The sequence below is a fragment of the Rhinatrema bivittatum genome, chromosome 9 (assembly GCF_901001135.1).
Source record: "Rhinatrema bivittatum chromosome 9, aRhiBiv1.1, whole genome shotgun sequence".
NCBI lineage: Eukaryota > Metazoa > Chordata > Amphibia > Gymnophiona > Rhinatrematidae > Rhinatrema > Rhinatrema bivittatum.
The window spans coordinates 255,840,063-255,854,690 of NC_042623.1; the positions used below are offsets into that span (position 1 = coordinate 255,840,063).

At 44.1% G+C, this 14,628-nt stretch overlaps 1 protein-coding gene across 1 annotated transcript in view; it reads left to right on the forward strand.

The window, feature by feature from the left end:
* Window positions 1-8,232: 8,232 nt before the first annotated feature.
* The window catches only part of LOC115099641 (transient receptor potential cation channel subfamily V member 6-like), a 70,487-nt gene continuing 64,091 nt past the window's right edge, over window positions 8,233-14,628 (forward strand). Inside the window, exon 1 of the mRNA XM_029617372.1 lies at window positions 8,233-8,393. Coding sequence (XP_029473232.1) covers window positions 8,233-8,393 — 161 coding nt within the window. The remainder of the gene's footprint in view (window positions 8,394-14,628) is intronic.

The following is a 14,628-nucleotide window of genomic DNA, read 5'->3' on the forward strand; positions in this document are numbered from 1 at the left end:
GGCAGGACACCGCCACTCCAACGTTGGGGCCTGCCTGTGGCCCAGCTTCCTCCTGTGCAGCAGCATGGCCGCTCTCCAAGGTCCTGCTCCCTTCTCCTAAGGGGCGAGACCGCGCCTCTTTCCCCTTCTTAAAGGGACAGCGCAGGTGTGGCCCTCTTTGGACTCCTCCCTGGGCATTCCTGGTCCAGCCCTACAAAAGGGCTCCTCACTCACTCACTCCTCGCCTTGGCAAGGAGCCAGTCCTCCTGGGAGTTTCTCCTCATCGGACCACTGCATCTTGCTCCTGCCTGGCATCTTCGTTCCTGTGAGTCCTGATGTCCAGGTCCTGAGTACCTGTGCGCCTCAGGAGGTTCCTTGTTTTTAAGTGATCCGAGTTTCCAGTTTCCAAGTTCCGTGTTTTAAGACTGTATCATGTTACAACTCTGGAGGATCCAAGGGGTAACTTGTTCCTGACCTGGTCTGTGTGGTCCAGAGCTTGCCCCACTCCTCTCGTGGTCCGCGACCAGCGGTCCGGCTGTGTTGGGCGCATTGAGGACACTGTGGTCCGCGACAAGCCTACGGGCTGTGTAGGACACCTGAGGGACCTTGCTCTCCACGTCTTTACTTCAGAGTTCCAAGCTGACTTCCAAGCTCCATTCCCAGACAAGGCTTCATCTCACCGCAAGGGCACACATCTCTCTTCCCGCTATGGGGAGCGCCCCCTAGCACTCCCTTCCATCGCAGTGCAACACAATGCATCCATCTAATTTCTGTCCAATTTCTAATTTATAGGGAAATAATTAGAGAAAGCAGTTTGTATTCAATTAAATGATTTTTTGCAATTTTTTGACTAACTACCAGTGTGGATATAGTTTAGGACGTAGCTCTGAGACATTACTTATTTTAGTGTTTGAATACTTATTGAAAGATGCAGGGGTGTTGCTGTTATTACGAAATTACTTGATATGTCAACTGTGTTTCACACTGTTAATCATAGGATGGCACACCTTACCGCGGGTGTGCCATCCGTGGCAGACCCGCGGTAAGGCCCTTTCACCTTTCCACAAGGACTCCAGTGTCTGGTTCCTCCTTGCTGACGGTGGTGGGCCACCAGCTCCGTCCTCGGGCCTTCCCCGGTGCCTCTGGCCCTGCTACAGTCTCCAGCATTCCCAGTCCTGATGCCACTACTCGTCGAGCTTCTCCATGTGGCCCGCAGAGAGACACCACCACTCGCGCCACGCCCCTCCCTAGGCGCGCGCTGATCCTTATGTAGGGACCGAGGCGGGAACCTAGCCACGGCCTCAAATGATGATGTCATAGTATTTAAGTTCAGGCTCCACTTCATAGCGTAGCTACGGGTACTCGCTGGTCGAATTTGCTTTGCCTGACTATGCTCCAGCCTATCTCCAGTCCCAGACCTCTGCTTTGCCTGACTACGTTCCAGCCTATCTCCAGACCCGTACCTTTGCTTCGCCTGACTACTCTACCGTCTATCTCCAGTCCTAGACCCCTGCTTCGCCTGACTACATTCCAGCCTATCTCCAGATCCAGACCTCTGCTTCGCCTGACCACGCTACAGCTTATCTCCAGACCCAGACCTCCGCTTCACCCGACTACGCTACAACCTATCTCCAGCCCAAACCCTTGCTTCGTCTGACTTCCTATTGACTATCTCCGTGATTAGACCTTAGCCTTGCTTGCCATTATCTCTAGATTGCCACCAGCCCTGACTCAAGCCTATTATTGGACGCCTCTTCTGTCTACTTCCTGGACGTGAATTCATCAGGCTTTGGCCTACCTTTGCTCGAGCTCCCTCTGTTTGCCTTTGTTCCATTGATGCCCAAGTTTCCAGGACATCATCCAGTCCAAAGTAGAATATCATCCCTCGCCTGCTGACTCTGGGCTGAACCCACTTCTCCTGCAACTTTGCACAGAGGCCCACCTAAGTCCTGCCAGCCCTGGCACCCAAGGCTCAACCCGCGGGGTAAACAAGAGCTGGTGTAGGTGAAGCTCTAGAGGCCCTCTGCTTTCAGCCCACTCCACCTGCCCAACGGTGTGGACCCGTAGGTCCTTACCTATGGGTTGCATCAATCCTACCTCGGCTCATGGGTCCACCTCCAATGCAACAGTTAGATTGAGAGAGCTGGGAATGGGTGGTGAAGTACTCATATGGTTTACTTCCTACTTGTCCTCTCAAAAAAAAAAAAAAAAAAAAAAAAGGCTAAGGTTGGTGATTTGGGATCTGATTGATTTCTTTCTAAGATGGGAGTCCCACAAGGCTCTGTGTTATCTTCAACACTATTCAATATTTATTTAAGACCATTTTGCACCTTAGAATTATTGAGTATTTTTTTAAAATTATATTCAGATGATATCCAGCTGTTTTTTTCCTGATCTCTGGCAATATAGCTGATTGAATATCACAGTATTTACTAGTGGTTAACAATTGGACTTTTGATAATAATTTGGTGTTACATTTTTCTAAAATAGAGGTCCTTTGGATCTCTAGGAGGCCAAGACCTATTGATTTCTCATCCTTTCAATTAGTGGTGAAGTTATTGTATTTGTTGAACATGCTACAAACTTACGATTTTCAATTTGATTTGTGAATTATAAACATCATATTGTCTGTCCTGTCATTAGGCTTTTTTAAAAGCCTAATGAAATCACCTGAACTATATTTTAGGTGAAACAGATTTTGATATGATTGTACAAGCATTTATTTTGACCACCCTGGATTACTGCAGTAAACGTTATTACTACAAAATTCAGCAGCTCCATTGATAGTAGGTATATCTTCTCATGATTATATGCTTCCTTCGTTACATCATCTTCATTGGCTTCCTATTTCACAAAGGAAAATATGTAAACTTCTTGTTCTGTTACTTAGATCAGTTCAGGAGGGTATTCCATCTTATTTATCATCCTGTTTATAGAATATATCCCTTCCTTTTCACTACATTCTGACAGTAGTCATTTTATGCAAATTCCAAGTATGAAGGTAGCATAATTCCATGAAATGTGGTCATGTTTTCTCTAGTATTCAGCCTATTCTATGAAATGGCTTACCAGATGAGCTCCAGATTTTGTCAGATGTTAAAGTATTACAAAAAAAGTTGAAAACCTTTTATGGTATCTGCTGATTTGGTTTAAGCTTATGTGGATTCTTTTATGCTTTATATTTCATTATTTCCTTTTAGTTCTATAGTATGTTGTTTTTATGTTATGTATATTATATGTTATGTGCTGTCTGTGTTTTTGTTTTATGTTGTATTTTATACATTCAGCAAGCCTTTATTATAGGTGGACAAATATTTTAAATAATTAATGTAAATAAGTTGTTGGGGGAGGAGGTGGGAGAGTGGAAGGTCAGGTGAAAACCGTTGCAATTATCCTTACAATTACCTCGTTGATGATGCTAAGGTTGAGGAAATTTTCCCGGCTTTGAGGCACAACTTTGTTGGATTTGATTTCCTGCTTGTGTCATCATTCTATAAGCGACTTTTCCAAGACTACGAATACAGGACTGATTTGCGGTTTGCCTGACGAGGGGAGGGTGGAGAGTGGAAAGTCGGGTGAATGCAAACCTTGCAATTACCTTGTGATGATGCTAACGGGTGAGGATAATTTTCCCGGCTTGAGGCGCAACTTTGTGGATTTGCATTTCCTGCTTGTGTCATCATCTATAAGCGGACTTTCCCAAGACTACAAATATAGGACTGCTTTGCGGCTGCCCTGACGAGGAGGTGTGGAGAGTGGAAAGTCGGGTGTGAAACCTTGCAATTACCTTGCAATTACCTTGTTGATGACGCTAAGGGTGAGGAAACTTCTCCTGGCTTGAGGCACGACTTTGTGGATTCGATTTCCTGCTTGTGACGTCATCAATAAGTGACTTTCCAAGACTACAAATACAGACTGCCTTACGGCGCACCGTCAACGCCAGCACTCCGCCCAAGCCGCGCGTGCCTAAGGGGCACGCGGCTTTGTCTAAGAATTGGACTGAGAACTTTGCAAAATATTATGATACAAGCCGTTAAGCCCGTTAAAACGGGCTACATCCCTCTGTCTCTCACCTCCCCCTCTTTCTCTCTCCCCTCACTCTTCACCACCACCCCCCTCACCCACTCCTCCCCACCCACTCCCTCTCCTATCACTCAGTCCCTCCCTCCCACTCAGTCTCACTCACTCCCTCCCCCCTCTCTCCTCCCTCCCTCACTCACTCAGTCCCACTCACTCTCACTCAGTCCCCACACTCCCTCCGTCCTCTCCCTCAGTCCCACTCCCTCCCTCCTCTCCCTCAGTCCCACTCCCTCCCTCCCTCTCTCCCCTCAGTCCCACTCCTCCCTCAGTCCCTCCCCCTCACTCAATCCCTCCTCCCACTCAGTCACTCCCTCCTCCCTCCCTCTCACTCAGTCCCACTCACTCTCCCTCAGTCCCACTCCCTCCCTCTCTCTCCCAGTCCCACTCCCTCCCTCAGTCCCCCCTCTCCCTCAGTCCCACTCCCTCCCTCTCACTCAGTCCCTCCCCCTCACTCAATCCCTCCCTCCCACTCAGACCCTCCCTCCCACTCAGACCCTCCCTCCCACTCAGTCACTCCCTCCCACTCAGTCACTCCCTCCCACTCAGTCACTCCCTCCCACTCTCTCTCTCTCCCGTCCCTCCCTCCCACTCAGTCACTCCCTCCCACTCTCTCTCTTCTCCCTCCCTCGCTACCCCCTACCCGCCCCCCAACCCCCCGCCCGCTACCGCCGCCGTCGCTACCAACCACCTACCGCCGCCTCTCGCTACCGCCGTCCCCCCGCCGCCCGCTGCTGCCACTGGACGCCGCCATTTTTTTTTCTTTCTGAAGCTGCCTCAGAGCGACGTGCTCGCCCGCACATGCGCGGTAGAGCTGGTCTCTACTGCGCATTTGCGGGCCGTCGGTCACAGGCCATTTATAAGGTAGATGGGAAAAAGAAAATGAAACCACTTTAAGAAGAATCATGAGTAACACTATTACCTTTTTATCACTCTCCTCCGAATCCTCCGTCCAGGAAGGTTTTAATGTTAGAGATAGAAAGCGAATTAAGCAACCTGAGATTATTTATTACTCTCAAAACAAATGCCTCATACAAAATGGAAGGCTAAGGTTAGGGAAATGGCTACATCCTCTCCCGTGCCTGAACCTTTCCAATCTCAGATTTTGACTTTTTTTGCTTCTGCAACAGAAAAAAGTCTGATAGAGCAAGCTGCTGAAGGATTAGGAACAGAGCGGGTTCCTACCTTCCAGGCAGAAATATCATTGTCCCGGAGCCCTGACTACTCCTCCTCCACCTCAATTAATTCCAAAGGACTTCTACAAAACAGAAGAGAAAGGAGAATGGAACCAGTTAATAGTGGGGGAAAGAGAGGCTGGATCTTTGAGTAATGGTCATATATTATAACCAACTGAAATAACTCTTGATTCCCTCTGGCAGGCAGTAAAAGCCTTAGAGAAGGCCATAGTTGACCTGACAAAGGTAACTATGGACTCAAACAAACTATTTCAGAATATTGAGTCTTCCCTTGTCAAAACAGATGAAAAAATGGAACATATGAGAAAAGAATGACAAATATTAAAACATGGCAACAATGGTTTACAAGAGCTGAAATCTACGGTAAAAAACTTGAAGAAATAGAGAATACCTTAAAGTATCTCAATCTTAGGATTGTGAATTTCTCTAAGCATGATCTAATTACACCTCAAGATATGCTAAAGGAATATCAACAGATTCTAAAAATGCTATGCCTGTTTTTTCCAAAATTTATTACATCCCATCTAAATTAAAAATTGCTTCAATGGGTAAAGTACAAGATAAATCCCTGAATTTGACTGAAATAACTGAAGCATCATCTGATACAATTATAACATCCAGGGCTAATTTACATGTTACCTTTGCTTTTGCTATGGATCAAGAAGCAATTTTTTGTTTATATATGAGAAATTGATCTGTTCCATTTCATGGAGATAAGGTATGGATTTATCCAGACTTTTCTAGGTTTACGCAAGACAAGAGAAGGAAGTTCTTAGCATTTAGAAATGAAATTGAAAAGAAAGGGGGAAAAATGACGCCAAAATTTCCATGTAAGTGTGAGTTGTTATGGCAAAGTCAAAAATATATTTTTTTTGAAGTGTCACAATTGCAAAATTTTCTAGCCTCTTACCCTAAAGAGACTGTTAATTTGGATGTCGAGGCATAATAATGAAATCAGTTGCATCTCTTTATTTCAATTGTTAAAGGGGGATTAATGTCCCTTCTTTTTTCCAATTTTCTGCTTAATATGTGATGACCTTTATCCTGGGTTATTACTATAATATCATTATTAGGAAACATATAAATATATTGTTACCCAGTATGAGAATATAAAATTGTTATGGTTATCTGTATTTAACATTATTATGGAATTGTATGAGAAAATGCATAAATAAAAAAAATTAAAAAGTTGTTGGGGAGGAGTCTTTTGGATAGAGCCAGGCAGAGGTGTAGATTCAGAGTAATGAATAATAGTGTCCCAGCGTATCCTTTTTTCTATCTTTTGCTGGCCTCCTGTGATTATGAGTGGGCAGTATTTGTACTATCTGATGCAGCTGGGAACTCAGTTTCTTTTGATTATTTAAAGGTATACTTTTATGAAAGAGTTTTTGTGAGGAAGATTTATTATATTGTAATTTTTTTGTTTGTGGGATGTGTATTTTGATTACATACATTCTTATGTGATCCACCATGCACTATGGATATGAGCAGAATATAACATTTTTCAAATAAATAAATAGCTGGAAGATTTGAAGTTGAAACTCACTGTCAAGTCTTTCTGATAGATGATTCTCTGTTAGAGTATATTCCCTGATTCTTCTCCCTTATCTTATTGTGGACTTGAACTATGAGAATGATAGACTTGTTTTTTTTTTAATTTTTATTATCATTTTCCTTTTTTCCCTTTTAATTTTGGATGCTGTATACATTTTCCTTATTTTACTATGTCATGTAATTTATTGGTTATAAACGTAAAACATATTAACGAGATGATAAAGGAAAAAAAAAAAAAGAAAACATTGAATAGAAGCAGTCTCATAACTGATCTCTGTGGCAGCCCTTTGGAGTCTAGTAATTTTCATTTCCTCAGAGTTGATTCAGTTAATAAGCATCCTCTGTTGCCTATCAGTCAGTTTCTAAGCCAATTTAGCATGGTATTTCCCACTCCCAGGTTATCCAGCTTATTTGAGTCTCTTGTGAGGGATACTGTCAAAGGCCTTATCAAATACTCTCCCTTACTTCCCTGGTGGTCACCTGGTAGTAGCAATCAATGAGATTTGTTTGATGTGACCTTCTCGTGCTGAATCCAAACTGCTTGTTATGTTATCCTGCAATCTACTGGACACGAGATATTCCACATCTTTCTTTCAGCAGGGCTTCCATTTGATTTTCCTACCACCATGATCGGGCCTACAAATGCTAGCTTCTGGCCAGCTCCTGCTTGCAGTGCGACAGTTCCCTAACTCCAGTCCTCTGGAACCACTCCTGTCTACAGCGAACAACTGAGAAACGCTGGCAGTGGAGCTGCCAGTGCCTCTCCAACTCCTTTAATATCCTAGCCTGCATTCTGTACAGCCCCACTGCCCTGTCCACTTTAAGGTTTTTTGTTTTTTTTTAGTTCCATCAGGAATCTTTTTTCCATGAATAAACAATGTGCCACCCCACTACTCTTGTTTGTACTCATGTCACTTTTCTGCTATCCCATTCTAACCCCTTCCTCTGAACACTGCACACGAGTATTTGCTTCAAATTTATGGGGGGTTTTTTCCACAGTCTTTTTCCACACATCCTAATATTTTCTCTCTCAGTCTTGCCATCTCACTCTTGCATTTTCTCCTGCCACTAAACTATAAACTATCTTGTCTCCTTGCAAGTGAAAACCAGTTTGCCAACATCATGTGCTACCACACACAGTATCTGTGATTTGCAGTCACAAATAAGCAATAACATTCCAAGAAGTAGTCACCTTTAAGTGTTTGTTGAATATAAATAAGGCTGAGATCAGGCCTGTTGAGAATTGATTGTTTTGATCACTTTAAAGAATAAGCGGCAACCGGTAATTCTGTGCCCAGCAAACAGCTTAAGAGCAGCAGCTAGGGGGTTGAATGGGTGTTAAAGCCAACCATTCACAAACTCTAAGCTTTGGTTGCCATAAAATGATTGTTCTTCTCACTTCATGGAAAGGTGAAAACACACAGGCATGATCCGTTTGAGGCAGGCTCTGAACTTTTTCTTCAGGAAGTGCAAGGCATCGTTCGTGGCTTCGGGTTCCAGTTCCGGTTCTTCGGCAGCCTTTAGCCAAACTTACGGACAGGAGAATGAAATCACACTGCAAAGCATCCTGGATCACAAAAGCAAGGAGTAAGTGAAACAATACTTTGGGTAGAATACAAATGCAAAGATCAGTCGTATTTTTATGAAAATTCATTTTCTGTAACTTCGCAGTGATCCTGTGATCCATGTTAAATAACTATTCTCTATGGTACAAAGAGTAATTACATTGCTGATAAAACTTTAAGACTCATTCATTAGAGAAAGTGAAACTTCCTTAACACAGCTAAGATGAATCGGTTATTTACCTTTTCAGATGATAGAAGGACTAGAGGGCACACATGAAGTTAGCATGTGGCACATTTAAAGCGAATCATAGACAATTCTTTTTCACTCAGCACACAATTAATCTCTGGAATTCATTGGCAGAGAATGTGTTTAAGGCAGTTAGTGTAGTTGGGTTTAAAAAATGTTTGGATAAGTTCCTGGAGAAGTACATAAACTGCTATTAATCATTAAGGAACACATTCACCACTTGATACCAGGATTAGTAGCTTGGGATGTATTTAATGTTTGGGTACTATCCAAGTACTTGTGACTTGGATTGGCCACTGTTAGAAACAGGATGCTGGGCTTGATGGACCCTTGGTCTGACCCAATATGATATATCTTATGAAAGTAGGGTTACTGTTCTGAATATTTTTCCTTTATCATTTCCTCCGTTGTCACTAATAACAAGTTATAATTCCATTTCCTCCACAGTATGTTTTATTAATATGCTGCAGCATGGCGTGCAACCACTACACTATTATTTTACCATAATGCTAACTGACAAAACTGTTCGGAGTGCTATACACTTTGTAAGAATAAGAAGACTTAGATGCATTACAGTATGACTGCAGTCACACTGGTTACAAAAAAGTACCTTCAGGTATTAATGTCTAGAAAAAAATGATTCTGATTTTATCCTTGGCAATACGGTTTTGCTTCTGTTATGGCAATACAGTAGATTCCTTACATTCCTTTAAAGTCAGACCGGGGGCGGGCAATAAACATTTCTGCCAGTAAAACATGTGCTTTAACCACAGAATTAGGGGTTCTGATTATCGCCCACCCTCAGGGTGGCGAGAAATACATGTATGGTTCTGCAAACACTTAGCTTTCCCCTCACTGTGTCTCCTGGGGCAGGGAGAGGGCGGGGAAATCAAACAATCCACGCAGGTTTGATTGTTCAAAAGTACATGCATTATCTTAGGCAAAAATAATTACACACAGAGAGACAGGGGCAAACCTCTCGGAGGAATTTTTAAGTCGGTAATAAAGAAATAATAGCCACATAGTTTTGCTATGATTATTGGTGCAAACCCCACGGGTAAAACTTGCCTTTGGGATTTTTGCACCAATGCTGGTACTCTAAATATTGACTCATTAGATTTATTCTCAGAAAAAATATTTAGATATTGTGTGAATATCCAGGCTTTTCTGTAACGTGTAATCACATGCATACATCTTAACAGAAAAAGTTACAATTATTAAAGAACCATACAAAAATAAAGGAGTCTTCTGGAACAATGCTTTTTTCAAGCATAGACTGGCAAAACAAGTGAAAGTGGGAACTAATTACTCAATTTCTTCTACCTAAGGGATTTGGGGTTCCTGAATAGAGAAATAACTCTTGAAAGATAAGGTTTAAATGAATATTAAAGCAGATAAGCAAGGCCTTTTCTGAGAGTTAGTAACATGATTCTCCCATTCTAAACTATGAATGATAAATATTTCTGTATCTTATAATATCACATTGACAGATTTAGTTTATTATTTAAGAGAAGATTTAAAAAAATCTGCCAGTTCTAGTGCTCATTTTGTTCTATAGTTGTTCATTCAATCAAAATAAGATACCTTATACAAGACCTTTCCTTTAGCTTTCATAAATAATGAATGCATATGCCTGAATGGCCTGACTTCAGTACGTGTACAGGATGTATAACTGCTTCTGAAAGGGAGAATACTTCATATTAATATCCACACAAAATTATATCTAGAAGTATGAAGGCACATGGAGGTGGTGTGAATATCCTAATATCTGATAAGGATGTGTTAGCAGAGAACAAGTATTAGAATCCAGTTCCTGGCATCACATTACTAGTCTCATGCTTTGAGACTACTCCTCCATCATGTATCATCTTCTCTGAACATTCCAACAGAAATGCAAATATCTTTTTCTTGAGTGGACATAGTCAAGCTAAAGCTAGTAGATCTGTAAATTGTAGTAGGGGTGTGCAGAGGGAACATTTTTACTTTGGTGTTCATTTGTTTTGTAGGGCACCTCCATTCATTCCATTAGCTTTAAACAAAAACTTTTTTCGTATGTTCGTTGTATTTGTTCATTCATTTGCCATTATAGTAAATGAGGGAAGAAATATATCTTATTTTGGGCTCCCAAATTGGGATTTTGTAATCATTTCTAATGACTCTGATGGGTGCCAACACATCAAGACTATGTCAAAATGGCACAAAAAGTGGCATGAAGACCTCCCACGGGCCTGCAATCAGGCAAACTGGTAAACTGGTATCAGTAGTGGCCTGTGTTGGGTTTGTAGCGAATTGGACCCTTGGTCATATCGGAGTTGACTCCTCCCACAGGGAGGGCCCCATGGGGAACCAATACGATAGGCTAGAGCAGACACAGATGGAAAAGTCTTTATTATACTGCTGTAGTAGATGGTATCCAGGAAGGTAAGGCACTGATCCACGAGGTGCCAATACGCTCATCAGGCTCAGTGGTGTGTTCTCACCCAGATGTTCACGATAGGCAGGAGCCCGCAGAGCGGGTAATGCCGCAGCTGGTGGGTGGAGTTGGAGCGCCAGTTCGTAGAGGTACTCACGGGAGAAAGGCATCTTCTTGGTGGTAGATAGGAGGGGCCGAAGGTCCATGGTGCAGGATAGGATGAAGCAGGCCCTCGAGGAGCGAGTACCTGGTGGTCCGATATCCTGAGAAGAGAATAAGAGAAAGACTCCCGAGGAGCAGTTGTCTTGGTTAGTGAAGACCCCGAAGGGAGATAGAAGCGAAAGATCCCCAAGGAGCAGGTGCCTAGAGCTTCTGAGGGAGCAAAGCCCTTAGCGAAATGGAAGTCTGAGCAACAGTTTAGACTGGCAAAGTAGCGAAGCAAAGTCTTTGCTAACTCATCAGAAGATAGGAAGTTGCAGCCTTAAATACCCCCACAGAGGTGGGGAACTTCCGGGGCTGGCCCAGGTATTTCCTGCACTGGTCCCTTTAAAGAAATGGCTGTCATCACCGTGCGCGTCTAAGCAATGTCAGGGGGTGGGGCTTCGGCAGCAGCAGTTGCATCGGTTCTTCGGTAGGAAATGAAGGCTTCTTGGACCGGAAGAGTGAGCCCGAAAGGTGCCCTTGTCACCTTGTATGGGCCTCCTGGGCCCGTTCCTGTAACCTCCAATCGATCCTCCCTGTGAGGTTAATAAGTCCCTCCAGAGAACCGGGAAGCTCCCATGCCGCTAGTTCGTCCTTAATCTGTGGAGATAGGCCCTCCAAAAATATGGCATTTAAATTGTTCCCTTACCAGTTTAATTCTGTAGCCATAGTGCGGAATTCTATAGCATAGTCACAGGGTTCGAGAGCCCTGTCGAAGATGAAGGAGGTCCGCACCCATAGCTGGCAGCCTGCCAGGCTCCTCGAACACTTGTTTGAAGGTGGAAACAAACTGAGTCAGGTCATATAGCTGAGGATCGGAGTGCTCCCATAAGGGTGAAGCCCAAGCCAGGGCTTTGCCATCTAATAGGGAGAGGATAAAGGTCGTCTTAATTAAATCATTCGGAAACAGCGATGGTTGTAGTGTAAAGTGCATATGGCACTGGTTTAAGAACCCCCGACAGTGCTTAGGATCCCCAGAGTAACGGGGTGGATTAGGCAGTGAAATCGCTGTTCGATAGGCTCCAAGGGCCATTGGTGAAGCAGTTGGTGTGGGAGAAATTGCGTCTAACTTCTTCAGAAGGTCCTGGGGAGGGTCAAACGATGGACATCTGCCATTACTAATTCTACAGAGGTCTGAAGGCTTTGAACCCTCTGAAGGAGACCAGGGAGTGACTGGAGTACTTTCAATTCTTCAGCTTGCGAATCCAGTTGAGCATTCAGTCGGTCAACAGAGGTAGATAGTGCTTCCAGGAACCTTTGTTGTTCTTGACTCTTCTGGGCCAGGCCAGGAATGGCCTGGAGTATGGAAGTCTGAGGTGGGTCCATGGAGTTAGCAATCTGTTGTGTTTGTAGTGAATTGGACCCTTGGTCATATTGGTTGACTCCTCCCACGGGGAGGGCCCCGTGGGGAACCAATACGATAGGCTAGAGCAGACACAGATGGAAAAGTCTTTATTATACTGCTGTAGTAGATGGTATCCAGGAAGGTAAGGCACTGATCCACGAGGTGCCAATATGCTCAACAGGGTCAGTGGTGTGTTCTTACCCAGATGTTCACGATAGGCAGGAGCCCGCAGAGCTGGTAATGTCGCAGCTGGTGGGTGGAGTTGGAGCGCCGGTTCATAGAAGTACTCACGGGAGAAAGGCGACTTCCTGGAGGTAGATAGGAGGGACTGAAGGTCCGTGGTGCAGGATTGGATGAAGCAGGCCCTTGAGGAGCGAGTACCTGGTGGTCCAATATCCTGAGAAGAGAACAAGAGAAAAACCCCCAAGAGTGATGGTCTTGGTTAGTGAGGACCCCAAAGGGAGATAGAAGCGAAAAACCCCTGAGTAGCAGGTGCCTAGAGGTTCTGAGGGAGTGAGACCCTTAGCGAAAAGGAAGTCTAAGCAACAGCTTAGACTAGCAAAGCAAAGTCTTTGCTAACTCACAGGAAGATAGGAAGTTGCAGCCTTAAATACCCCCACAGAGGTGGGGAACATCTGGGGCTGACCTGGGTATTTCCCGCGCTGGCCCCTTTAAAGAAAGGGCTGTTGACGCCGCGTGCGTGTAAGAGAAGTCAGGGGATGGGGCTTCGACAGCGGCAGCATTCCTGCCATGGAGGAAGGGTTCTCGGCCTTGTGGCAGGCCCTGGGGAGAGCAGGCGCACTGTCCACCCTCGCTTCATCATCTCTGGGGCCGGTGGGCCGCCGCGGAGGTGGGTGAGCATGGTCGGCCACGGCCTCGGTGGTCGACCAGCGTAACAGCCGGAGTTCTCCAAACCACTGTCAGAAGTACAAAACAGCAATAAAACTTGCCAGATCATCTCAAGGCTTCAGAGCACCAACAGCAGTGGCATGAACCTCCCAAGGCTATACAAGAGGGATAAAGTGCCACCAAATGTGGAATTAATTGCTCAAGGCACCATGAAGGGGGAACAAAGCACCACAAGAAGCAGAAAATTCCCCAAGGCAATGATAAAGGTGAAAGCAGCTGAGTGGCATGAAGACCCCAAAGCATTATGAGAGTCACAAAGCAACCACCCAGAGAGGCAAGAACACCCAAGGATCTAAATGAGGGGCAAAGGGCACCAACCAAATTAGTAGAAAGCCCTAGGCAGGGAAAGGTCCGTGGAAATTCCTGGAGGATACCCCAATGTAATTTCTGAAGGAGCTGGCTGTTTGGGCTTGGAGTTTGTATTCACTGGAGGTTAAGCTGTTACTTTCTAGAGGCTCCACTAGCTGTTTAATGTCCTGTGATTTAGAGAATCCAGGATACAAATCTTCTTCTGAATCAATTTTTACAAATACTCTTCCATTACCTCACAAGCAGTAATCATGGAGGAACATGGTCCTGGTGGTTCTGGGTGCTGCATTTCTGCAGCCCTTGACATTTTCTGTGATATAATCCATCAAAGACAAAATACTGAATGAGACCAATCATCACAAGAACCCAAAAGGGAACAGAGTTTGAAGAAAATGTCTAAGAGAGCATGAAATCCTTAAAGATAACTAGGTGATTGAGGCCTTTGTAAAGCATTGGATGGCCAGAACAAAAGCAAAAGTCAATAAATACCATAGGGGAAGGGGATTTGGAAGAAACCTTGTAGACAGCTGGAGCAGCAGAGGAAGCACCCTAAGCTACCAAGACTGGCTTAGAGTAGCAGCAGCAGCAGCAGTGGTTCTGGTGATTATTAAAAACTGAAATAGTAGGAGTATTTATTTATTTGTTTATTTAAAATCTTTTCTATACCGTCACTAAGTTATATACCATCGCAACGGTTTACATGCAGGCACATATTTAATGTAGGTAAAAGTGTACTATAGTACATTCTAATAGGTGCCGTCAAACTTTCGGTTACAATAAATCATTAGACAAAATAATTTTTAGAGAAGTAGGTCATGACTAAGTGTACTGAA